Source organism: Falco biarmicus, chromosome 9 (assembly GCF_023638135.1).
Source record: "Falco biarmicus isolate bFalBia1 chromosome 9, bFalBia1.pri, whole genome shotgun sequence".
Lineage (NCBI taxonomy): Eukaryota > Metazoa > Chordata > Aves > Falconiformes > Falconidae > Falco > Falco biarmicus.
This window is the reverse complement of record NC_079296.1, coordinates 10,313,729-10,339,168: the sequence shown is the minus strand read 5'-3', so window position 1 is coordinate 10,339,168 and position 25,440 is coordinate 10,313,729. Positions and strand designations below refer to the sequence as shown.

At 45.7% G+C, this 25,440-nt stretch overlaps 1 protein-coding gene across 1 annotated transcript in view; it reads right to left on the bottom strand.

Annotated features, from left to right (window-relative positions):
• LOC130155302 (voltage-dependent N-type calcium channel subunit alpha-1B-like) overlaps nt 1-25,440 on the bottom strand; it is a 297,246-nt gene that overhangs the window by 26,537 nt on the left and 245,269 nt on the right. The window contains 7 exon segments of the mRNA XM_056352410.1: nt 5,798-5,925; nt 8,771-8,921; nt 10,754-10,845; nt 11,493-11,558; nt 14,426-14,542; nt 24,708-24,791; nt 24,952-25,062. Coding sequence (XP_056208385.1) covers nt 5,798-5,925; nt 8,771-8,921; nt 10,754-10,845; nt 11,493-11,558; nt 14,426-14,542; nt 24,708-24,791; nt 24,952-25,062 — 749 coding nt within the window.

The following is a 25,440-nucleotide window of genomic DNA, read 5'->3' as shown; positions in this document are numbered from 1 at the left end:
TCTGCCCCTGCCCCCTGGCTGGAGGTACAGGGTCTCGTGCCTTCTCGGCAATGGTTGTTAACTCCTAAGCCCCCAGTTAGGTGTGGAAAACACCTGGGCTGGAGTGAAAGAGAAAAGCAAGCTCCACACTGACTGTTTCCACTCCCCTCTTCTGCATCTTCTGCTCTCTGTGCACTGACTACAGGAAAATCCCTGCCTGTAACTGGGACCCCACTGAGGTCCAGTGTCATCCTGTGCTGATTTCTTGGCAAGATCTGTCAATTCCCTGGCTCAGCTCCCAAGCACAGGGTACTTTTCCTGCACCATGAGGAAGGAGGTTTCACTGGATGTCCACCATAGCTTATGATCTCAGAGAGGTAATTTTGCTCCCAAGGTAATCCCTGGCTGTTGCACTGTGGAAAGCTCATCCCTTCATCTCTTCCTAGCCTAGGTACCCATCCCACCCTGCTGCCCAGTTAACCAATGTCCACATCAAATGTTTTTTCAGCTCAGGAAAGGGAAGGGTTTGAATACCGGGCATTCAACTGGAGCAATGCTGCTATGAAACCCAAACAAAATGGAGTTGCTACTCCTTAGAAATCTCGGGATGACATTTCTCTCCACTGCGTGTATATATAGACAAAGTGCTCAGATGCTGTGCTGCTTTTCCCCAACACTTCCCACCTAGACCCGGCAGGATGGAAGCTGGAGGGTTCACTGTCTCATAAAGCTGCCTGTCTTCAGCCAGCTGGGGTGTGGGAGTAGATGGGGAAGGGATGCATCGAGGAAAAAGGAGGCAGTCAGTCAATCATTCCTTGTTTCAGGCAAAGGGTTAGTTACATTACAGTTTCTTTTCTGTACTCTTTGCATTTGCAGTTTGGGGGGTGGTGGGGTGGGGTGTTTAAAAAGAAACAAAACCAGAACTGAAAATGCTGGATGGAGTCTCTGAAGTTCCAAACCTTGTATGCCACCCTATGAGGGCACTTCTTTCCTAAGCCCAGGGGTGGAGCAATTACACGTAACAAATTGTACATATCCTTATAATGAATCCGGCAACTGGAAAGAAAACATCAGATGTTATGACAGCAAAACCCAAGAAGAATCAGTTTTTCCCCAGACAAATGGGAGAAGTTGGAAGGGCAAAACACGCTGAAAAGCAAAGTTAGTCTGACAGCAACCAGGCTTGCAATGGAAAAGGCATTTTAACAGAGAGAGAAAGAGAGAGAGAGAGAACTTCCAACTCCTTAACAAATTCTGTAGTCTTGGATTTTCTTCTGTGAAACCTTCAGTGCCACGGCAAGGCCTTTGAACCACTACATTCAGTTACCTGTATCACTGATGTTTTACTTCTCTGTGCCTGAGCATCTGCCGCCTGACAGTCTCCAGCCACCACCCAGGTGCTGCAGCAGCCCAACACCACCAGAGCCTGCCGCACACAAATCGCCTATTTAATGGGTTATTAAATGGGATTCAAATGAGCTGGTTCAAAAGAACTTGGGAACCTTTACCTTCCACTGTTACCACCTACATAACCCCAGCAGGGCTGTGCTTGGCTTCATGGGCAATAAGCAATTTGCTGGAAGTCCAGAAACCACCGTCTCGAGAGCTGCCTTGGCCATGGGCACTGGGAAAATCCAGCCTTCATTACCAGTAGGTGAAATCAGATACCTCGAGGTAGCTTTATGGCCAGTCTCATTAACTCTCAACAATATTTTCAGCTAATTTAACAGCTGGATTACATTTCTTAATCTTTTATAAGTAACCAAATCGTGTACAAAAAGAGCTGTACTGAACTTCAAAATGACCTCTAAAGAAAAACGAGATGATTTGGCTTCACTATGTTTATTTTGGTACATTATATAAAGAAAGTTGGAATATATTGGAATATCTCCTTCAATATTACTGCTTTTTTGGATGTAAAAAATTAAGGTCTATTCAAAACCTTCACAATCAACTTGAAACTATTAATTCAGAAACAGATCAAATGGAACTGTGCAAGTCTTGGCTGCAGGCCTAATCATGGTTATAAAAAGTATATTGGTTTAACTGAGTCAAGAAGTTTACTGAAATTTTAGAATGGCTATGTAAAATCAGCATGTAGAAAATACGTATGAGCAGTTCCCTGAGCTCTCCAAGAGCCTGTGGAGGGCTGGAAAACCAGCAGAAGTATTGCTTTGGAAGGTCATGGCAGCAAATTATGACAAATTATGACAAACAGGGATTCCTTCCCAGGTTGTTTATATCTATTTGAGTTCTGTTTGCTTTCATCAGCATCCCTTTATTTCAGGTAGGTGTGAAAAAGCTCTCCCTTGGGAGCACCTGCACCTTCTCCCAACTGCTGAAGGTGCTGCCACAATAGCATCTCCCTCAGCTCTTGGGAGCGACTAACAGGACTGTGATGGCAAGACCAACATTTCCAGTATCTCTAAGGGGTATGCACTGGGAAGGGGGTTATAAGAGAGATAAAGTGCTCACTTTATGTATCTTGAACAAATAAAAGCTCATAGAAAGACAATTTTCTGTTCTTTCCCAGTTAATCCTTATATTCAGTGTTTTCACTTCTTTCCTGATTAACTCCCAGCCCTGGCCCAAACCACTGGCTGTGCCCCATTTCTCTCTCGCTCTCTTTTTCTGTGAGCCCGAGGCTTCTGCCACCCCTAACTCCAGCAGTTTCCCCGTACTTACCCCTACCGCGTGGGACACACATCTAGAGCAGCAGCAGCTAGCTACTGTTTTACCTCCTTTTGAATGTTTTTCCCCGGAAAAGTTTACAGAAAGTTGGATTTTGTAACAAAACCAAAGGTGATGTTGGAAATAGGTATGTAAATAATACACTTCAAGCCTATATTTAAAATATTACCTATATAACAAAAGTATAAAAATATTTGTACTTTCTACCCATGCAGCATCGTTCATTGAGGGTCTCAAGCTACGGGAAGTGAACAAAGACTGTAATTTCCTTTTCCTTGGGACAAGCGAAATAGAGACCCTGAGAGAGGCGATCATTCAGTGACAGATGGAAGTAGGAACTAGCTCACCTGCATGTAAACATAAGAGAACACTCCCTAGGAGGCATCTCTCTTGCCAATTATGCTATGGTGGTTATTTACCATAGCCCTACACGTGTCTATACTGGGAGCTGAAATGCCAAAAGGAGATGGCTGACTTAGAAAAAATTTGGATCAACATTTTATTTCAATGAGTTTGACCAACTAGTGGAACAAACAGCTGAATAAAAACCTGGTCCTCTAACACCCTGTGTCTTCAGATCACAATGGGGTGTACTGCTGGGAGCCGGACCTTAAGAGGTGAGCTATTAAGCTCAATCCACAGGTAGCTGTTATGAAATACCATGTCCAGAACTCCACAGAAGTTCAGCCTAAATGACCAAAAGACTAGTTCTGACCTTAAATTGTGAACAGATTTCAGATTACTTTTAAATTGCGGAAACGTTAGTCCAACTTATGAAAACATTAGTGATTTCAGTGGAACTATTCACACATGGAAAATCCAGAATATGCACATGTTTTAGGATCAAGCCTCAAGCAACATGTCCTGCTTGTCCTTTGACTCTCACTCCCTCCCCCAGTCACTCTGCCAACTTTAATAGCTTCACACCAGAGCAAAACAGGAATTAGAATCTTAATATATGACATATTATATATTAACAGCTCTAGAAGTTAAAAGCTTTGGCCCCTGAGTGACTCACAAAATGTAACCTCTGTGCTCAGAGTTAATAGAGCAAACACATCTTTCTGTAAATTTAATGCTTGTGCCTCTTACGGGTGGAAAGTTCCTGAACACATAAACATTAAAGAAGCACATCAATACTATTTTTTTCCCTTGCAGGTGCGTTACTTCTCCCACGGATGCTAACCAGAGCCAATACTATTTTCTAAGGAGAAAACGGGCACTCCCAAGTTTTCAGTCTCATTGAGATTTTTTAGAGATATGAGATAGGACTGGATTTGAAAAAGGAAAAAAAAAAAAAAAAAAGCTATTTACTGCCTGCCAAATAGCCACAAAGGACTTGTCTGTGTTACAGAGCACGTGGTAATGAAAATCTGCTTGGAGCTTACAAGCTGCTACTATGTGTGCAGAATATACGCAGGCTTGTAGTACGGATGGCTTTGAGCTAGTTAAAATCGCACACAGTTCAGAGAAATGCAGTTGTTTTGGAATAGGTTTACATTTAAAGTTAGCCTAAGTCAATTTAACTGAGATTTTAAAGCAGTTTAATTGCATCCTAGCAGGGAGTTTGAGATGCTGATTGCACAAATACTTTCTGCATCTGTCTCTACTAAAGGGAAACAAAAAAGAGCGGAGATATTGGAGGAGCTGGAGGCAGTTTCATTACAAATACAGAGGAGATTCGTTGCAGAGTGACTCGTGGGGAGGAAAATGGATACAAAATTAGTAGGGCTTTAAATCAAAAAACTTCTCCCAACAGGCAAATTCCCAAGCTGCAGAATATAAAGGAAATTACTGTGACCTGTATGTTAGAGCATCTAGAAATGAAAATAACACAGTCACCAGGACCGTGGTGCAGTAGCTTTCTCTGGGCAATGGAGAAAACAAATATATTCAAGTCAGCCTTGCTCTAGAAGTGATCACTGCCCAGAGCTGTGTCACTGTTTAAAAAAAATGCCTTAAAATACTTCAGCAGTGGCTCTTGGGTCTGCCACCACACAGTGCCACTCCTCCGCTGCTGTGGTACATAAGCCCAGGTGTGCAGCTTTCCCTGCAAGTGTCTTTGAATAAGAAAAACAAAGAGATAAAACCATAGAACCAAACACCTCACCACCTGGCTGCCAGAAAATCATTTCCTCCTTTAACACACTCGTATATCAGGAACATTTTATCAGCAGCTCACTGAGAACTGCAATGCTTCCAGAGTTAGGCTTATTGCATTTTCTTCTTATTATTTCTTACACCTTACGTTTCAGCCTTAAGTCCAAAAGCTAAAATATTGCTTAGAAGAACAAAATTCCCTTCTATAATTTGATGTCATTAGAAGGAGACTTCCAACATCAAAACATTGGGTTGGATGAGAAACAACTGTTTAAAAATCGGATGTTTTAAGCAAACCACCCTTACACTGAGAACCATCACGTCACTCCCTGCTGCCTCACAGGTGGGTGAACACAAATGATGAAGCCTGAGTCTGTAGAACTTGACTCAAATGCAAAGCAGTGGGGTACATCATCTCCTTTCAAGGGAAAGAAAGAGCACCTCGAAAACTTGCTTTTTGTTATTGTTTTTTAATGTGGCCTCCTGTCTCTCCACAGGATTTGTGAAACCATTAAGGTGGTTCTCAACTCGGAAAAAAATGCTGCACAAATGGGGTACGACAAGACCCAGCCTCTCAAGTTACCCAAAGTGCTGCCAATGGCAAGAGATTCAGCACATTTTTATCTCCGAACTGCAACGCAGAAACCAAAGGCAATCAAAGCTCCCTTTAGAAATGGTGAAGAGCTTTTCTACTTGGCAATTTAGCCAAGATCATTTGAATCTACCCTATTAATTTTTGGCTGGGGGTGGGGGGGGAGGGTGAGCTGTACTTTCTTGGTTTGTTGGTTTACGTCTATCTCGTGTCTATGAGAAGGAAATGCCCTTGTAATGACATCAGGTTCACTCATCTCCAGTGCACAGTGAGCTGAAGCTGGAGCATTTAGCACCAACGTTAGCTCAAGCTTTGGAGTGGTTTTCCTTCTGGAGCTGTACTCACATTAAAAATGGGCTGTTTGCCTGTATAGGTATGGTATTTATACATAATGTATATCCTTCTCTTCACGTGAAAGCGTAACAGCATACATACCAGGCAGCTGGGTCATATTCAGCCCAGACACGGACAAACTCATCCAGGTGATGGGGCCCAAGGATGGAGGAGTCTCTTGTCAGATATTCAAAATTGTCCATAATCACAGCCACAAAGAGGTTTAGCATCTGCAGAGAGGAAGCAATAATGCAGTCAGAGAGGGAAGGGAAAGGAAGAGGAAAGAGAAGAGAGAAGAAAAAGCTGGAAGGGGAGCAGGTATGATTCCCTTAGCAGGGTGAGTGGTTTCCACAAGAAGCAGCCATGCCCTGGAGAATAAACTCTACAAACTTGTCCCTGGGGACCTGCTGCCACCTCACCCTCCCCTGCATGCTGCAAGACACCTCCAGCTCTGAAGTACAGGGCAGGTTTGTCACGGCTTTTGGCCATGAAAAGTTTGGCCACATCCACATCCCAGGTGATGCCCTGCATGATCCACCCCAGAACCCCACTGGCTCAGCACCTCTCCCTTGCCCCTTCTTCCCTACACCAGTGCAGACCAGCACATGGGATGCACCGGCTGCTTCACCAGCTGGGTGATGCGAACTCTTCCAGCACTCTCATATCAAGGCACATCAAGGCAAGAACAGCTAGAAGAAAAATGATTCTTCAACCGGAACATCCCATTTTCAACTCATAACAGTTCAAACCTTCAAAGATCCCCAGAAAGATGAGGGGCAGGACACACCGAAGGCTCCTGTCCCTAATGGCTGCTGTCTAACACAGAGCCCGGCAAATGCTTCTGGCATAGAAAGATTCTCCTCTTTTTAAAGCCAACGGAAGAGTCATGAGGATTTCAATGGGAAAAGATCAAGCAGAATGGAAGAACAGGAGGGCAGGCAGGAACGGATGCTCCTGTGCTGGATAAAGACCTGACTTGTATGAGTCCCCTTTCCGCCTTTGCCGTGCCCTTTGCAGGGAGGCTGAGCTGCTGCCGCCAGCACGGCTCCTCCGCAATGTGCTGAGCAAGGGCCGCTGTGAGCTCTCGTGTGGGGAGGAGCAGAATTAAACTGGTTATAGATATCCTCAGCTGTTAAAAGAAAATCAGGCAGTGGAGGTTGGGGGTTGTGCAGTTTTAAAGAATTCCCATTCCTGCATGATCTGGAGGAAGGAGGGGTTCTTGGCTCTTAGGGGGTACACGTAACAGAGAACCCCCAGAGCATCAAGAGGCAGCAAAACTTTTGAGAGTTTTCTACTTGATCCCAAATCCCTTTCTATTGCTCCCAGCTTCAGCCACAGCTCAGTACATTTCCCTCACTGACACACAGCTGTTTCTAAATTTCCTGTATATTTTTAAATTTCAGTTTGTATTTTTCAACAGTGTAAATTACAGGAGGAAAATTATGTCAAGCTGGACATCCACAAAGAGCCAGAAACAACATTTAAAAACAAATACTTTATCCAATACCCCCCAGTCTGTGGTGTAACAGCATCGAACAAACCATAAAAACATGCCCTCCTGGCCAGGCTGCAGCTTTGCAATGCTTGTGGGGAACCATATCTCATTGCAGTGAAATTCATTCTAAAAAATGAGTTACAGCCCCGTCTCATAGCAGTCCAGCTGCTTGGCTTTCCGCTGCCTATTTCTGGAGCCTGCCCTCCCTGCCTTTTCCCCACACAGGGCTCTCCCCATTCCCTGCCAGCAAACCCCCAAACCCAGGGTGTGGTTTCACGGGGTTTTCCAGGAGCGCTGACTCAGCAGCAAAGCTCACGCAAAACTGCCTTCTGCACAGATGTGCTCCAGCCCCCAGTTTTGCTACTACATTCTGAGTGGAACGGCTGATGTGAGCCGGGAAGAGTGAGTGAGGGAGTGAATGTGTGTGTGTATTGGTTTTCCTTTGTTTGGTTGGGTTTTTTTGAAGAAAACTTTAGGAATAATAATGCACTTGAAAATAACAATGAGGGTGTCTGATAATGGGTTAGGGATTTGTACAAGGCAAAAATTTGGCTTTAAAATAGAGAGTGATGAAGGAAGCAGTAAATGGAGTGATAACTTTGTATAAGCTTTCAGGGCTCCACGTTTTTTAATATATGTAGAAGAAATAAACCATGGGATGTCAAAGGGGCAACAGCAGTCGGACAAAGGATCTCAGTAGGGGCCACTGCTGATGGCTATAGAGAGACCAACTTCAAACTGCCACGTGTACCTCTTTTGCCTGGTTAAAGGTGTCTGATGATAGCAAGGATTAGCTGCATGAAGCATCAAATCTTATACTTTAAAGCAAACCCAGGGAACTGAACATAGGTTTGATATGTTGCTTTTTGGTACATTTCAGAGCTGTGACTTTCATCTCTTCCTGCTTGAAGATTAATTGGGTCTCTGTCCCTGGTTTTCTATTCCTCTGTCCCAGTGGTGCACAGAAGTGAACGAAGCCCCAAGAGCAGAGAGCTTTTTATGCATGTAAGTGATCAGAAAACACTGGCACCTGTTAAAGCTTAGACCCAGCCCCATACGATGGCCACGGGCACGAATTGAGTACAGCAGCTCCATGTACTTTCATGCCTAAAGCTTTCCTGGCACCATTGCAGAAGAAAGCGATTATTTAATTTATTTGACAAACAAAACAAAACACAAGTCATCAAATAAGTGTAATGCTCCCAGCTGCCTGCTGCAAGCACCTCTGAACCAGTGTTATCTTGGCCATTCTCACCCTGCTCTCCCGAGCCCCTTCTTCAAAGGACCACATTACAAACCACAACAAAACAGATTAATGCCTAATTCCAAATATTAGACCCCCCTGTGAGAAGAAAGATAAAAACCTTCCCTTTAAACTAATGACTAAATGATCTCTTTGGGGATTAAAGGGATTTTATCACCAGGATGATAAATGGGTTTTAGTGAAGCTGTCATGTAATGTTGTATAAATCATAATTAGGGAGAAGGAGGAAGAAAGAGGGGGAGGGGAAGGAAGGGATGGGGGTTGGGGGGTAACCACACTGGCACCTCCACTTTGGGACAGATGGGGATTGACTTACCAGGAAGGAGCACAGGAAGATGAACGATACAAAGTAGAAATAGGCAAAATCGCTGCCACATTCATTTTTGGTGAGGCCAGAAAGCTGGTCGCAGGCTCTGTTACTCAGGCACGACAGCATGATCTCATGCCAGGCTTCCCCCGTGGCACTCCTGCAGATGGGGAGGGCAGAGGGTAAGCTCATCCAGCCCCCTCCTCATTACAGGCTGGGGTTGGGGGCATCCACCTCGTGCTATTACTGTGCCAAATTCACTAAACTAGGTGCAAGGTTGTGTCCAGGTGCAGAGACTACATTTACATTGTGAATTTGAACTATCAGCCTGCTGACATGAAAAAGAAAGGAGAAAAAACATTTCCCTCTGTTACAGGGGGGTAAAAGAAGCTGAACAGGCTCAGGTAGGTTCAGCTTTATTGATTTTATGGAGAACAAAACCAGACTGATTTAAACAAGTCCAGTGCAAAGTGCAAATGTAAGTAAACAGAGTTTAGACTGTTCCCTTCTGAAGCAGCTGATGCCTCTGCCCTAGTGCTGGCTGTGAACCCTGTGGCAATGATGGGAAATAAAACCAGGTTTCTCCGCTTGAATCTCTTATTTATCAGGTAGGTACAGAAATACCAGGATGGGCTGGTTGGTCCTAGTGACTCGGGTCCCTTTTTCATGACAGTTCCTGGGTTTTCTTCATCATTTCCCTCCTCCCCCTTTAACTTCTACTTCTACTATAGGGATAAAAATAGCTAAAAGGAAAAACTTTGGAGTTCCAGAGGGTCCATCCTCAAAATAAACCATCCCCTGCAACGTGCATGCGTGGATTGGAAGCCAGGGGATCCCCCAGGATGGCTTACTCTGACTTCCTACATAACCCCTGATTCTTCTCTCTGTAATTCCTGCAGCACACCCAGAGGTGCTGTCAGGGGCACCCCTCCGCAGCACCATGAAGAGCCCACCTTGCAGTGCTGCTCACAGCCATGCAAATCTGTGCACAGAGCCAGCTCACAAGCCTTCCTCCCGGTCAGGGAGAAAACCTGATGCTCAGTGTAAACTGAAATAGCTTCCAGATTACTCTGAATTGAGTCCCAAAGCCCCATTCCCCTGTGCAGATACCCGTTTTCCCATCGTAGTCCTGCTGCCTCTGCACCCTCTGTCCCACCGTGCCTGCCACATGGGTCTGGAAAGGGACCAAGAGGTTTGGACATGAGGCTGAATAATTATCCGGTTTTATTAAAATTCAGAGTTTTGAGTGGAGTGATTATGCTGAGCTAGAGAGGGCTAATTTAATTTCCATCTAGCTTCACAGAAACGATGCAAAGGAAATCCCAGGCAAGATATCCAGTTACCAGCGCTGCAGAACCCAGCCTCGGCACGGCCGGCAGGTGCTTGTGGGGCCGGAGCAGTTATTAACCACACGGCACACATCCAGATAAGGGAAATCTTCCCCCAGCTGCCCTGATTGGGAGCAGAGCCTACACTTCATTTTTGCTGGGTCTGAAAATGAAAATCTGTCATTTCATTGATTATTTTTTTTTCCCCATTTGAAAATGCTTCATTTCCCAGCAGAATGAACCCAGATGGAAACACTTTCACTCTGAAGCAGAGGTGGCATTGGCGTATGAACTGTTAACTTGTTGGTAATGCAAAAATGACCAATTAAAGGAATTCTCACTTAAGGAAAAAAAAAAGTAAGCTTCATGACAAGAAGCAGACAAACCAGGGGAGTCTTATATTAAACTCCACCTGAGCTGATGTAGCATGTCACAGCCATGGGTGTCACTTTGGGGAGGTGCTGCTGTGTTGAATCACATCCATCGTACTCAGGTAATGTACCAGGCCAACCCTTAACGCCAAGGAGGAGGAGGAGGAAGCAGAAATGCTTTACTCCAAACACCTTTCTTAGAGGATGCTCAAGTCTCAGCAGCTGAAGTGGCAAAAGCAAAGGCTTATTTATTGCTCACGTGCAAGTCGTGTGGCATTTTAAACTTTACTTACCTGAACAGAAGCATCAGGGCTTGCAGGAAGGTACGGAAGTTATTGTGCCGGTTAATGGAGGTTTCATCATCTAGTGCAATGTTTCCAAATACCTGCCGCAGAAAACAGAAAGGATTCAGGCCAAAGACATCCTCACGTGGACACTGTCAATAAAGGTGGATCAAGGGGAGTTGGAAGAAAAGGCAGGGAAATAATCTGTCCTGGTTTAAGGGATCTCAAAATCTGGAATAATTCCTGTGCTGAAGAGAGAGATAAAAATGTGTTGTGGAGATCAAATGGGGAAAAAGCCAAGGTTAACATGCTCCACCTTCACACAGACCTTTTCCAACACCACAGTTCAGCTCCATCCCAGGGCAAGAAAACTTTCCCATTTCTTTTCAGAAGGGTGCAGTGCCCCTTGGCGTGCCGGTACCCAGTGGGAGGGATGTGCCCATACCCCCTGCCCCGGCGATGCTGTGCTGCCAGCCCATCACCCACAGTCGGTTTCCCTGCCCACTCTCACCCTTTGTACAACCAGGGATCAGCACAAGACCTAGTAATAAGGGCAGAAAAAGTAACTTTTTTTTTTTTTTTTTTTTTTTTTTCACTTATAAGATACCTGGCACCAGACAAGATGAGCTTTTTGCCTCATCCTAAGTCAGTTGTTGATCCTGTTGTGGAGGCAATAACCCATTTGCACCCTGAACTGGTGGGACAAAACTAATCTACCTATGGTCAGTATAAAACCTAAAATTTTTACCTGCATGCCAATAATGGCATAGATAAAGAAGAGCATTGCAATGAGGAGACACACATAAGGCAAGGCCTGTGGAAAAGGAGAAGAAGATATTAATGTCAGCAAATGCATTATATATGCCAGTAGCATTTAATTCCTGGGCAACACCGTGTATTGTGGTATTTGTCCTTCAGATGAAGGAACGGGGAAGAGAATATGAACAGTTCTGGCAGCCTTCAGAAGACAAACCCCTGGAGCCAGGTATTCATTGATCACAAACCAGCCTGGGCTTTCCAAGGGGTCTCTCTACATCCTTGCAAGCAGATAAGCAGTAAGCAGGGAAAACACAGTAAGAAGCTCCACAACAAGCACTGGAGCTACTGGCAGGCATTGGCACTTTCTATGCATAATTGTAGGAACATTAATTATTAATTATTAATGATCTTGCTGTAAATTTAGTACAAGAAAAGAAATGTACATCCAAGAAACAAGTTCCTGCTCCAAAACAAGCAAGATTGCAATCCCAGGAGGACAAAAATATTCTGAGTTTTAGCAAGAAATCTGTGAAGACTACAACGTAATTATGTCACCCAAGCTGAGAGGAATAGCTGCTTTCCACTCAGGTTAAATGAATGGGTAATTAATGCCTCTTAATTAGTAATAGCTGAAAAATCGAGAAGCCTTGTCCTAGGGCTAGACCATGAGATGCTCAGGGCAGGAGAGGGGTTATGCAGCCCACGGGGAGCCCAGCAGGGAACACGGGGCAAAGGGCTGATGTGCTTTCTGCTGGCCACCTTTGCACCAGGGACAAGGACCAAGAGCTCCATGCTGGGGGGACAGACAGACAAGCAGCTCCCTGTGCAGCTCCAGAACTGTCCCAGCTCAGCTTCAGGGGCAGCTCTCTGCACACACACTCTGGAAAGGGTTGGGATTATACTGAAAAGGCCCTTGGCTGAGCCCTTCTCTCAAGATCCAGCCAAGACCACACAGTCCAAGGACGCTCTCCTGAGTGAGAACATCTTATACCTGCAGACCCCACATCTCAGCCTCTGGGAGAGGCTCTCCTGGCTGCAGGATTCCTCATGTGTTACAAGATAAGAGCAGCAACAACACCACCTCCGTCCATCCTCAAGTAAAACACTACCCAACAAGCCTGAGGCACTGCAACCTGCCAGATCGCAGCCCCTTTCCATGAGCTGCTGGGTGGCTAGGGGAAAGCATAACACAGAAGCTGAATGCCAGAGCTTCAGCTGCCTCTCTGGTGTCTCCCAAAGGGATGTACAGTGTAATACAGCACTTGCTTCCACCCCTGGCCATGGGATAACAGCACATTTTTTTATGTGTGTATATATATATTTATTTGTATATTTTTATATAAACATATATAAATATATAAACAAACCAGCACAGCCTGCAGTTCTTCTCCAGGTTACTTGTAGAAAGAAGCAATCACCATGTTCCCATCTTCAACCTCCCAAAAGACTTTGCCCTATAGTCTAAATAGTATAATAGAAACTCCCCTCCTGACCAGCTCCGGTGCAGAGCAGTAGCCATGTTCACACTCTGCTGAAACTCCTTCTCCACCCCAGATCTCTTGCAGCCAGCACAGGGCTGGTCAGCACTCCCAGCCTGGTGTGGGCAGAGCCACCTGGCATCTCCCTCCAACTGCAGGAGGGGAATGTCTTTCTTCTCTTAAAAAGCCTTTTCCATTCTTGGAGAGACCAGACTCCTTCCCACAGTTTTATCACCCAAAATAACCTCTCTGCATCGTTTTGACTCAGAGACTGTGATGTATTTGAAAGCGCAGCTAAAGCAAAAAAAACCCGCAGCTGCTCTGCATCCCACCGCACCCTGTGTCGTTAAATACCAAGTGCCACCATCCCTGCATCCCACCGCACGCTGCGTCGTTAAATACCAAGCACCACCATAACGCCTTCCAGAGAGCACCACACAAAATACCCTGGCATTGCACCCCCCCGCAGACACACTCCCCTGAGCTTCTGTCAGCACCCAGGACATAAGCTATCACCCACAGACCTCTGAGCTCAGCCCAGAATAAGGACACCCTGTGCAAAGCCAGAGGTATGGTCCCCAGGCTCGCCAGGCCACCTGCCACGTCATGAGCAGCGCTGGGCAGCGTGGCATCCCGCCAGCTGACCTGTTAAAAACAACCAGCTTCAGGGCATGTGGGCTCTTATTTAGATCTGGAAAACAGCTACCTCGAAACTAAGCGCAGGTTGAGAACAAAGCTGCTGCAAGGCAGTTGTTGGAGGGTCGCTTAGTTCAGAAGCGCCATATCCAGCTGCTGTGGCCAGTTACCCTGGTGCCACAACGTGCTGCTGCTTGCTGGGAGGGAAGGGCAGGGCTATAGCAAACCAGGTGAAGTAACTGTCTCCACTGTAGAACAAAACCTCCTTTTGTAATCCTCCACGTCATAAAAACACAGCCTGGTGCTATACAGCTTGACAGCTTGTATTACCAAAATGCAAGGGTTTGGGTTTCATCTCTATCAGATTCTTACCAAGACTGAAGCCTAGTGAAAGCAATCAACCTCAGACCTGCTGCTGGCAAACAGCAGGCAGGAAGGCACTTATTAGTCAGACTACTGTTTCCTTATGCAAATACCAGAGTCTTCAGACTTTGCCATAGGGATTTTGTGGCAGTTTCAAGAGCAACCTGAGCTCTGCATGCTTGCTGCGAGCCTGCATCAGTAGCCGTCCAGCTTTCGGACTCATTTTCCAAAATGCTCAGCACCTGCAGTGTTCAGGGGATGTTCAGTGCAAGTCAGTCAGCTTTTCTGAGAATTAATATTCCTGTAATCGCTTTGTAGAGGTGCAGAGAGGCCATTCCTAGGGCAAGGGGAAAATCTTTGATACTCCATGGAGGATGCTACAGGTGTGCCAAGCATTAGCATCTCCCCGCACCTCTTTCCTGTCTCCCACCTGCCTAACACTCACCTTAAAAGACTGCACAAATGTCCAGAGTAAGATGCGGATAGTGTAACCCTGGCGAAGGAGCTTGATAAGTCTCGCTGCCCTGAAGAGCCGCAGGAAGCTGAGGTTGATGAAGTTGTCCTGCGGAAAGTAAAGGTTTTGTGTCCTTCAGAAATTAACGCGATTAGAAACCACAGCCCGCAAAAAAGAAATTAAAATTACCAGCTTCACGATCTAAGCAGCAAATCGGCCACCAGAAAACCTTCCAAAAGAAACATTCGTCAGTGCAGATCACTCCACATGCAGCAAGTATGAGAAAATCCCTCTCCACAAGAGCCCTCCCCTCTGCTACTGGGTCAATGACAGAAAAGGCCCTTTCACACTGTCCATGGAGGTTGTGTTTTCTTTGAGTAAGGCAGATTTTCTCCCCCTAAAGCCTCAGGGAGAGGTAATGGTGCCGTACTATCATTTTGTAAAGAATGAGGTTGTTTTAAGTCTTGGTCAGCTTGCTTTCTACATTGAATTGAACTTTAGCCAAGACAGTTGCAAGGGATTGCGTATATAGCCTCTACCGTAACAAAGAAAGGCATTGTCCAGTGAAGATTAAAACATCCTTGAAAGAATGAGGATGTTTTCTAACCTGGAGGTTTTAAATGTTTATACATCATGTGACTGGACAGGCTCATCAAGGAGAAATGGCACCAGCAAGACTGTTTCGAAGATGGATCAATGGCAGAAAATCAACTGGGGAGGCTAACGTTCAGCAGCAGGAGGGTGCCTTAGGAACCTGCTGATTTTTTAAATTATTATTAAATGTGCCTTCACAGGTGAATCAAAGAACTGCTGGAGACAGATTCTGATTTCCATCTGTTTTATGATTCTCCCCACCCCGCACCCCATTTTTTTCTTTCATCCAGGGAAAAGAGGTTTCTTGCCCCAATGAGCTAATCTAGAGAGGGTTCTTTCCAAAACAAAACATGCAAAAGCCAGATCCCTCTTGCCCTCCTATTTTAAGGAGATGAAAAATATCCCCCCTTTCCGTACTGATTCCAATTCACTTATTTGTGAATCTCTGTTCACAGCCACTTATTTGACTGAGTTAGCTAAAGAGAGAAAGCATCCCACTCTAAACTATCAAGCAGTGGAGTGGAAAATATAATCATAAGGAGCTCTTGTTGGTAAAGTTGAGCAAAACCAGTCTTTCCCTTGTATTATTGTTTTACCAGAAGACACCCAGTCATATTGAACTGACCCACGTTTCTTGCTCATTTGGCTACAGAGCTCATGCTGGATTTGGGGGGCTTGTTGGATCTATTCATTTCTTTAAATGCCAGCTCAGTTTTGGGGCCATTAGCATCACATTCCACCAATCCCATCAGAGAGTTCAAGAAATCAGTCTCAGGCATGCACTCGGTTTCTCTCATGTTAAAAACACAAGCAGCTCAGTTAGGCACAGACCATATATCAGACTCAATCCTCAAATAAAGAGAAAAGAGAAAAGCACAGGTATGTTCAATGAAAGAGCAGACAACACTGAGCTCATTCAAGTCAGCGACAGAAATCAGCTCTGGCAGGCAAAACACAAGCAAGGATTCCCCTGGGTTGTTCAAGGTCAGTAAAAATAGGTGCTAAAAATTCAATACTTGCCTCAGCATCAGTTTATTTTTCACATCACTTACGTTGCCTTCCCAAAACATGGGCTGAACTCACCTTAGCAGGTAAGGCCATATATACCTGGGGGCAGAGCTGGCATACGGCTGGATAACCGGGTGCCATCACTAACCTGGTCCTTAGTAACCTGCTCCCCGGTGCTGGCTGCGGTACAGGCTGGTACACCTCCGCGGAACAGTCGCGGCAGGTTTCAGTGCAGGACAAAGGTTTAACCCAGAGCCCATCCTAACCAGAGTCTCCCCACCAGTGGGAACAGGACCAGACTTTACGTGTAATGCTCATGGCATTTGGGCATCAGGCTTGTGAATCTGATGAATTTTTACCTTTGGAGCAATGCTCAAGCCAGATCCTTCCCGTGCACAAGCTTAATGCTCCACCAAGAAGCACGTGCCCAGGCGGCATCTGCAGGATCCATCTCTGTGTATGGACCTGCCTTACCTCCCTCTTTCTCATGTTACTGCGGCTTAATGGCAAGAACGTTGCTTGGCTCAGACTTTGCCAGAATCTCATAATCGCTGCTGACATGATGCATAACATCTGCTGTGGTCTCAGCTGACTGGAAGGTCGTGCAGCACGGGCTACCCCTGTGCGACGTGCGTACAGACCAGTCTGTACACACACAATATGGAACAGGGGGCTCAGAACCGTGCAGTTACGTCCCTAACCCCCACTCCCTAGGATCTGGAGGGACAAACAGTACAGAACCTTTTTTTTTTTTCCCTTCCCCAGCCCCAAAAACCCTTCCTTTTTTAACTCATGCACTACCATTTCCTAAAGCGCAGCGAAAGCCTCGGCTCCGCAAGGAATCACTCACAACCCAGGAAAATCCACCATCACCAACACTCGCAGACCGTTCGAAGGACTGTTCTCTGCGCTGTTCGTAGGGAGGCAAAATTACACACGCTCATGATGGATGGGAGGGCTCCGCGTGTGTAACCCTCAGCACATCACGTAGAAAACCCATCCTTCGACACCTCAACTGTCCAGGCAGGTATTAAATTGCATGCAGTTAAAGGGGAAACTCCACATTGCGATATTTCTTGTGGATAACAGCATTTTGCATCAATTCTCCTCCCACTTAGCCACCTCTGCAATGACATGGGTATGATCATTTTCTAGGTTATCAAGGTCTTTCTTGCCAGGATTTTCGTTTGCTTTTCTGTTGCACAGATGCTAAAGGCTGACCAGTGCTTGCAAGAGGCACCATAGCTCTATGATTTTATGATCCATCTCAGGACTAGTAAATTCTGTTTGAAAAACCTTTCCCTGTGGCCTGTCACTATTTTCCTAAAAGAGGGAGTGCTGGTACCAAAGGGACCCAGCAGCCTGCTAGGGTCTGGGTAGAGCCACAGCTTCCCATGGCAGGAGCAGGACCACAGCTCAGCCAAACGAGGCATCCCTGGAGCAAATTGCAAAGCAGCAAGGAAACAGGCACAACAGATATCATGGGGACAGAACTAGCCTTGATTGCTGTCCCACCCTGGGAAGCTTGCTCTTTTACCCTTTCTTAGGGTGTTTTCTGCACTGAAAAGTAGAAAAGAGATGAAGAAGAGGCTGCACAGCCATTGCCTGGATCTGTTCCTCCAGCATCTTCAGCAGCAGACCACAGCACTCGTGCCCACTGTCCACAGGGGTGCAGAATGAGCTCCATTCTGCACGCCAGCTCAGGGGATTTACTGGCTTGGATTTTGAAACCTTCAGTGGGAATATGATGGGTTTATGCCATGGCTGGACATGCTTTGCAGGATTTAGTGGAGGAGGTTACATTATGCTGCCACAAAGAAATTGAGCTGCTCAACCCTGCTTCTTCCTGCAGCTGAGTTGCAGGACACAACCACCCCCCAGGCTTGAAACCTCAGATTTTTGTCCTCAAAATGAAGAGCTCAACCAAAGTTGCAAAGAGCTGTAGGAAGAGGAATCTGACCAAGCCAAGAATGGGATCACTCAGGAAACTTTGGCACTTCTCTTCATCTGGCATCAGCAAGAATCAACCCATTGTGCTAAGGAACGACTGTTGAGGGGGAATCGGGTGTGTTCTCATCCAAATGTCCAAGGCATTGCCAGTCCTGAAGAGTTCCTGAATCTTGCATAGGGTCTTTTCTTCTTCAGACACTTGGGGGAAACCCTGGCTGATTTTAAGTAGCTGAATATTTTTGCCGCACTTGTCTGCATCTGGGGGACTCTGCCCTTACATGTATGTCATATCACATCCTTTCATCCTGAGCCAGGAACACTGGAAAAAGGATTTTATGTGTGATGTCAGTATCTCTCCTCATTCCCTACTACCTTTTGGCTTTGGTGCTTCTGCTGTAGTCACTGTAGGCTCCCATCAGCAGCAGTAGAAGGAAGGTGGCAGCTCCCGAGGACAACTAGATGTTCCAAAGGTCTAACTTGGACGTCTTGGCTGCCGAGTGATGGCAGGAGCCTAGACCTGCACACGTAACCACAGACACTGCAATCCTAACAAATGGCAGGATGACCATTTAAATCTTTAACCTGCAACGTAGAGAGCTAAAATTTGGCCAAACAAAGACAAGTTGATTTTTTTCAGTATATTTTCACGTGCACAGCTGATGCCAGAGCACTTATCCATGCTGCTTGGGCCAGGGGTGCAGAAGGCAAAGTCTCCACTGACATCCTCACAGCTCCCACACATCTGTGACAGTTCCATCCACCGCCGCACACACAGAGGATTCCCCTCTCAGGTTGCACTAGGCAAACTTTTAACTTATAGACTGTCATGTTCTTCTTTGCTGCCTCCTAGCAGAAACCTCCCTCCTGTGACCCTCCATGAAGCACGCACGGAGCTTATTTGCAGGAAGCAAATGCCATGAGGGTGCCCTCCAATTTGTTTGACAGCAACTGTGCAACAGGAAGCCCAGGTGCTACCACAGGTCCAACACCTGTTGCCAGGTGACCAAGAAAGTATTTTTGATAGGCTTATGGTCTCACTGGTGCTATTAACCATAGCCAAGACAATTCAAAATGGAATAATATATATATATATTTAGACTCTATTTTCCTTTGTTCATCCTCTTTTGCTTAATTCATGATTTTCAAAGACAAAGGCCAACATTTCCAAAGGCATCTTTGGAATCAGGCACTAATTTCCCAGTGGGATCCGGTTCCTGGTACTTTTCAGCCTTCTTCATGACACAACTCATGCATTTTACTTTTGCATCCAGGGACGCTGTCAAATGCTTCTATATGCTCCTATCACAAAGAATTTTCAAGGTTGACTAAAAATCACTCTGTCCTGTGACTTCTCTTTTGATTTGAGGGAAGCACATCTGCAATTGTTTCAACCATTTTTTTTTTTTTGCCTTACAATATAGTGTAAATTGTGGGCTTAAAATACCTGTAAGGCAGTCCTTTTAAATGCACCGCTTCCCTTTGCAGAAAGCTCAATGTGTCTCATCATAACAGAAAACCTGAATTTTGAAAAACTGAATTTGGTACCACCAGTTACAAAATGAAGGATTTCCCAGCCAGCCAATCTTCGCTACTCCAGGTCATTCAGAAGCATCCTTCCCCTCCTATTCTCATGCCAATTTCCACCAAAATAAAGCAAATGTCAGTCTCCCCTTTATCATCGTTCAGGTGTAACAAACAGCGGAGAACAGGCTATTGGTAACTGCATTTGCCTCACGTCACCAATTAGCCAAGGGAAGAAGATGCAGAACAGAAGCCAGTTTTGAGGCACGCTGCAGTGAGGCTTTTTCACCAGTGCAATCGGAAATCTCATCAAAACGAATTAAATTAAAGAAAAACGAGAGAAAATAAAAGCAGAGAATTTAAATAATTGTTTAAATTCAATGAAACCAACCGTGTCCTATATGTGATGTTTTCATGGATGGATATTTGCAAGTTTATTTACAAATTTATTTTTTTGAGCAGCAGGTGCACAACATACAGACGGAGACATGGTTTTCGCATTGTATGTTGATTGGATGGCGTGATTCAGCAGGTAGATAAGGAAAATAAAGAACAAAACAGGAAACAAAAGAGAAAATGAGTAATCAGGACAAGCAAAAAAGGAAACTCTGAAAATTTCACTGGAAAAAAACTGTTGGGCTTTTGGGGGTGTTAATTTATGGTAATTATATAAATAAAAAATGCTTCAAACCAAAAGAGATTCTGAGATCCTAAAGGTAACACAGACAGTGCAATAGTTATTTGCATTTCATTTTGTAATGCAAATTGGGAGACAATTCACAAACACTTCTCAGTATGCTTTTTATATTTCCAGGCATAGCAATAGATGTCAGTTTGCCGTACACCCATCCGGCCTCCTGAGACCAGCCGTGTCCGCAAGGACACCTTCTCCTTAATGCCACCTATTTTACCTCAATTACTGAGAGGGTAAAAAAACTGACATATGTGGTTTTGCCTAAGGAAATAAAAAAATATATATATATTCCACTGCATTCACAAAGTAAATTACATATGACACGACTAGAAAATTAAAATAAAGCAATTAACCAACACATTTCTTTTCCTTTTATCTTTACTTTTTAGGGGGTTAAAAGTACCGATGCAGCAAGGCTGGTGGAAGCAGAGTCTCTCAAGATGAGATCACCCAGGTGAGCAGGTGTATTTACCTTGGAGAACACTTATAGCTGGAAATTATAGTCATGGAGAAAGGCGGTGCTCCTGCAACTGGTTGTGAGCCTGACCTCAAAGTCATGCCCGGGAAGCATCCCCTCTCCACAGGGACCTTCCCGGGTGGTTGGTACAGGGAGGGAATGCAGACTGGCAGTCGAGGTCATGGTGTGGCTCTGACCTGGGCTTCTCAGCCCAAGCAACCCTCCCATGTGACCAGGTAAATACAGGGCTGAACGCCCAGGGAAAGGCTAACAGGGAAGGCCACCCACCTACCCCCACAGCTGCCCACCAGCCGAGGAAAGGCTGAGGAAGGCAAACCGGAGAAGAGGGCATCCCCTGCTGGGGACACAGCTCTGAGTGGTGATGAGTAAAGACCTGTTCTCCTCTTTGGTTATTCTCAGCTCCATAACAAGGTGCAGAGAGCTGCTCCACTGCAGGTTTTGCACTGAGACAGCAAGCTGAAGTGGGGTTCAGCATGAGCTATGGCATCTTGGGCAGAGTGGATGTTCATACATGTAGATGTGGCACTTAGGGATGTGGCTTAGTGGTGGACTTAGCAGCCTTAGATTTACAGCTGGACTTGATCTTAAAGGTCTTTTCCAGCCTAAATTGTTCTATGATTCATCCCAAGCCTTAGTTACTACTTTACCCTACCTGGAAACACAAAGGGCAAAAAAGTTGGGCAGAAGCAGTGGGATTAAAGACTCAAAGCCATACATCTGACCTGTGCGCTGCAAATGAAGCGCTCACCAGTCCACACCTTGGTCCTTGCTGCTTGCAAACAGCATGCTCACCATCACTGATCTGGATTTTCAGCCCTTTTCTACATTTTTTTTTAACATTTCTAAATACCAGAAATATTTAAGTGACTTAGGTGCAGTATGTTCTATATTACAAAGATGGTTTAAAGTGTAACTCTTCCAGGATATACATGCATTGTACCACTTTCCAGGCAGCAAAATGGTCCTGGTGTTTCCCAGGCAGCTTTGGGACCCCTTGGGTTTCCTCTAATGTGCTGTGGCTCAGAATAACATGTGCTGCAACCTATCGTGGAGCCAACAAAGCAGGACTGGAGCAGAGTGCTGGATCCTTCTGCTCATTTTCCACCCTCTGTGCCACAGACTGTTCTGAGGACTGGAAGAGGAGGAAGGCTTGTAGTGGTGGTGGAGACCTTTATACAAGACTGCCTCCACCACATATCACTGGATGAAGCAGAATGAACTGCTCCATGAAAGGCATCCTGAAAGCTGCCATTATTTGCTGCCATTCACTTTTCTGTTATAACTGATCTTTGGGGCACCGCCGCAAACTCCTGCTCGTGTAATTAAGCAGTGATTCTGAGACCCGTGCATCATCATCAAACTGAGTTCCTAACACCCCTTCAGCAAGTTGCGTGTGATGCCTTTGAGCTCCCAGCTCATTGTCCCCACCTGAGGCTGGGAGGTGGATGTGTGCGGCTTAAGGAGGCGCAGATGGTGGCTACTACAGCCGCTGGGTGCGGAGGAGCATGCTGCTGCAGGTGGGGCGGGCTGGAGGGAGATCAGAGAGGAGCCATATGAAAGGAGTTCTGAAAGTCAAGTCTAGCAAAAAGTGGGGAGAGGCAGCCTCTGGGCACTCCCTGTCTGCAGGGGAAAGCTGGTGGGAAGGAGGCATGACGGCTACACCAAAATCCTGCAGGAGGGGAAGATTTAGAGAGAGCAGAGCTTGAATGGGTGTGTAGACTGAGACAGAGGACCAAGAAGTCAGGGGCTGGAGTGGTGCTGTGGGATATATAGCTTTTATATTAAAGACATATTTGTGAGCAGCTTTGTACTGAATAAACGCCTAGGGAAAGGTATTGGACTACATTAGAAAGTCCTCTCTAAGGTTTGACTTAATAGATCTAGTTTCTCATAAACCAAAAGCCTCTCCCCATTGCCACCTGGGAGGACAATGGGAAGGTGTATTGGTGCTTGGGAGCTTGGCCCTACTGTAGTTTATAGGTTTTAGAGGTATTTCACACTACTTTTCAAAGGCATCCCCAAATTGCTGCTATCTTTGATGCTGGAAACCAGAGAAATTACTGCAGAGTGGGAGGGTGACGCCATCACCCCCAGCACCCACGAGGTTATCGCTCCGGTGCCTGCCAACTCGCACAAGGGTGTCTGGGAGAACATCTACTCTCCAGCCCAAGGACCAGAAGAAGGAAGGGGGACCTCTCCCCACACACAAACCCTCCTACCCCCGATGGCTGGCCAGCAGTGTCGAGGGACAGCTGCTGTTTCCAATGAGCTGGGGACATGCATGTACAGCCCCGACTGCGCTGTGACTTGGTTGTTAATGCAGTGATGTAGCACAGCCCAACCCGATGGCTCTGTAGGCAATGCCCCAGGTGCCAGCCACGCTCCCCGAGGCTGGCCCACCCCCGTGGGAGCTGGAGGGAGAGGCAATGGGCTGTTAACCAAGCAAGGACCGCTACCTGCCCAGCAGGGACCGGGCAACACTGATGGCTGCTCTCTACCTGCAAAATAGCTGTACAAAGAAGGGGTTTAATAAGAAGCATGTGAGCTTGGGGTTGTGAAGGAGACACCTTCTTGAAGAGAAGATACCAATCTCTGTGAGACCACAGGCTCCCTTACCACGTGCAAGGTGGCTGTGCTGCTTCCTCCCAGTGACAGTGGTCAGAAGAGGGGTGGAAGAGGAGCATAGGACTCTGCCTGTGGCTGACTTGCAAAATTTTTCACTAATTTTCAAACCAAGACAAGAGTTCGGGTACCTGAGTCTGGCAAGAAAGAGTGTCCCACAACAGAGGGAGTGGAGGCAAGCAGCCAGTGCCTGCCCACAGTGCAATAAATCTCCTAAACACCTGGAGAAGTGTTAGTTAGACCTTCTGTTTGGTCCGAGTAACTTTACCCTGGCTGTAAGCTGTGCATTGGAAACAAAAGGTAATCCAAAGTCTATGAGATAGGATTCACCAACAGTTAAATCAACACAGTTTGTGTGGGGAGCAAAACTTTGAGGGTTTGTCTGCTTTTTTTACTAAGGAGATCAGGTAATGATGTATTTTGTTAGAAACAGTAATATAGTCTTCACCATCAGCTGAATGTCCTGTAAAGAAATCTGGGGAGCATAGTTCTTAGCACACACAAAACAGTTCTATAAACAAATCCCAGGGACTGAGAAAAAAAAATATGGTAAAGTTCAAATTCATCACATACAGATACAGCATTATCAGCTAAAACATGCATTGGGAGAGGAGAGGAGCAATTTATAAATTGGATAATATCAGGTTGTCAAGGCTTGCATCAGACATTTATGCCCTTATGGAAAAATCCTCTAGAATTTAATGGCAAGTTTGTACACTTGTGTAATCTACAGGACTTCTTAGCAGGGAGACAGCAGCCATTGTAGGGCTGGCCAACAAATCCTATGGTAAAGTTGCTTGCTTGTTTTAATAATCACCCCAGAAAGCTTTTGTGCACTTAACAAAAAATGCACTGTGTTACCCTAATCCAGACTATGCAGGCTGAGGAGTTTCTGGCTGTTTCTACCTTCCCATCACCTCTCCACTTCTCACTCCTCTCATCGCCTTCACTCTGCCCCGTGACCATGGTTGGGCAGGAGCCCCAAGGGACAGAGGTGTGTGTGTGCCCTGTAAAGCACCTCACACCACAGACCAGCAATCTTCAACAGATTCCTTTTGATCTTTTCCCTCTATTAAATTCAACAGGATTTTTCCATTAATAGGCAAAACCGGCTCAGGGTTCGAGTCGCTGGAGGAATGAGGAGACACTGCTTCCTGGCAGGGTCACCAGCACTGTTGTTCTCATCAGAGCTTTTTGCACCAGAGTCTTTGGGGCAGACAGCTGTGCTCATCTCTGTGGAAAGAGTAGAGCTAATGGGAACAGGTTGCCAGGTCACCCGAGGACTTCATCACATGATGAGTCCTGGAGGCAGCTTTAGGGAACGAGGCTGGTAGGGAGAAGGTGCAATATCCTGACAGGGTACAGCTTTGTTTGTAAATGAAGAGAATCGATCAAACTGTACTTACCGCAATCTCTGTTACTAAAATATCAGTAATACTTCCCAACACTGTTACAAAATCAAAGACATTCCAGGCATCTCGGAAATAATTCTGCCAAATGAAAACACAAGGGGGATAGAGAGATCCAGGGGTTATTTTCTTTTTGCAACACAGGGGGTTTTTTGTTTGCTTGTTTTTAAACGCGTGTCATGAAATACAAGCATTTCATGTAGAGAGGAAACAGTTGAAAGTAAGCGAGGAAGGCACATACCAGCACACCAAAGGCAATGATCTTCAGCACACATTCCATTGAAAACATGGATGTAAAGACAATATTCAGGCATTTCAACATTTCTTCATATGCTTCTGGAGCATCATAGAACTAAATCAGGATGGAAGAAACGCTGTTACTGGAAGATCATTTACAGAATAAAACCTTCCCAGCTGACTTGCTGACTGCAAGGCTCCTGCTCATTTTAGTGGGTTTACAACCCAGTTATTTGTGCCACTCCAGCAGCACACTGTTGCCTACACGCTATCCTAATGGGGCAGCAAACATCACCCCAGGACTCGGGGACTGTTGCTGGTGTACATCTCCCTGTAAGCACAACATGGACCAAGAGGGAAAAAGGTCATTTACAAAAACAGAGGACAAGTGCAGAACTGTGTTTCCTTCCAGCAGACCCTGAGAATATGGTGACCCCTTGACTATGAAGATAGTCTAAATTAGGCAAAGGATGGGAGGGGAGATCACCCACCA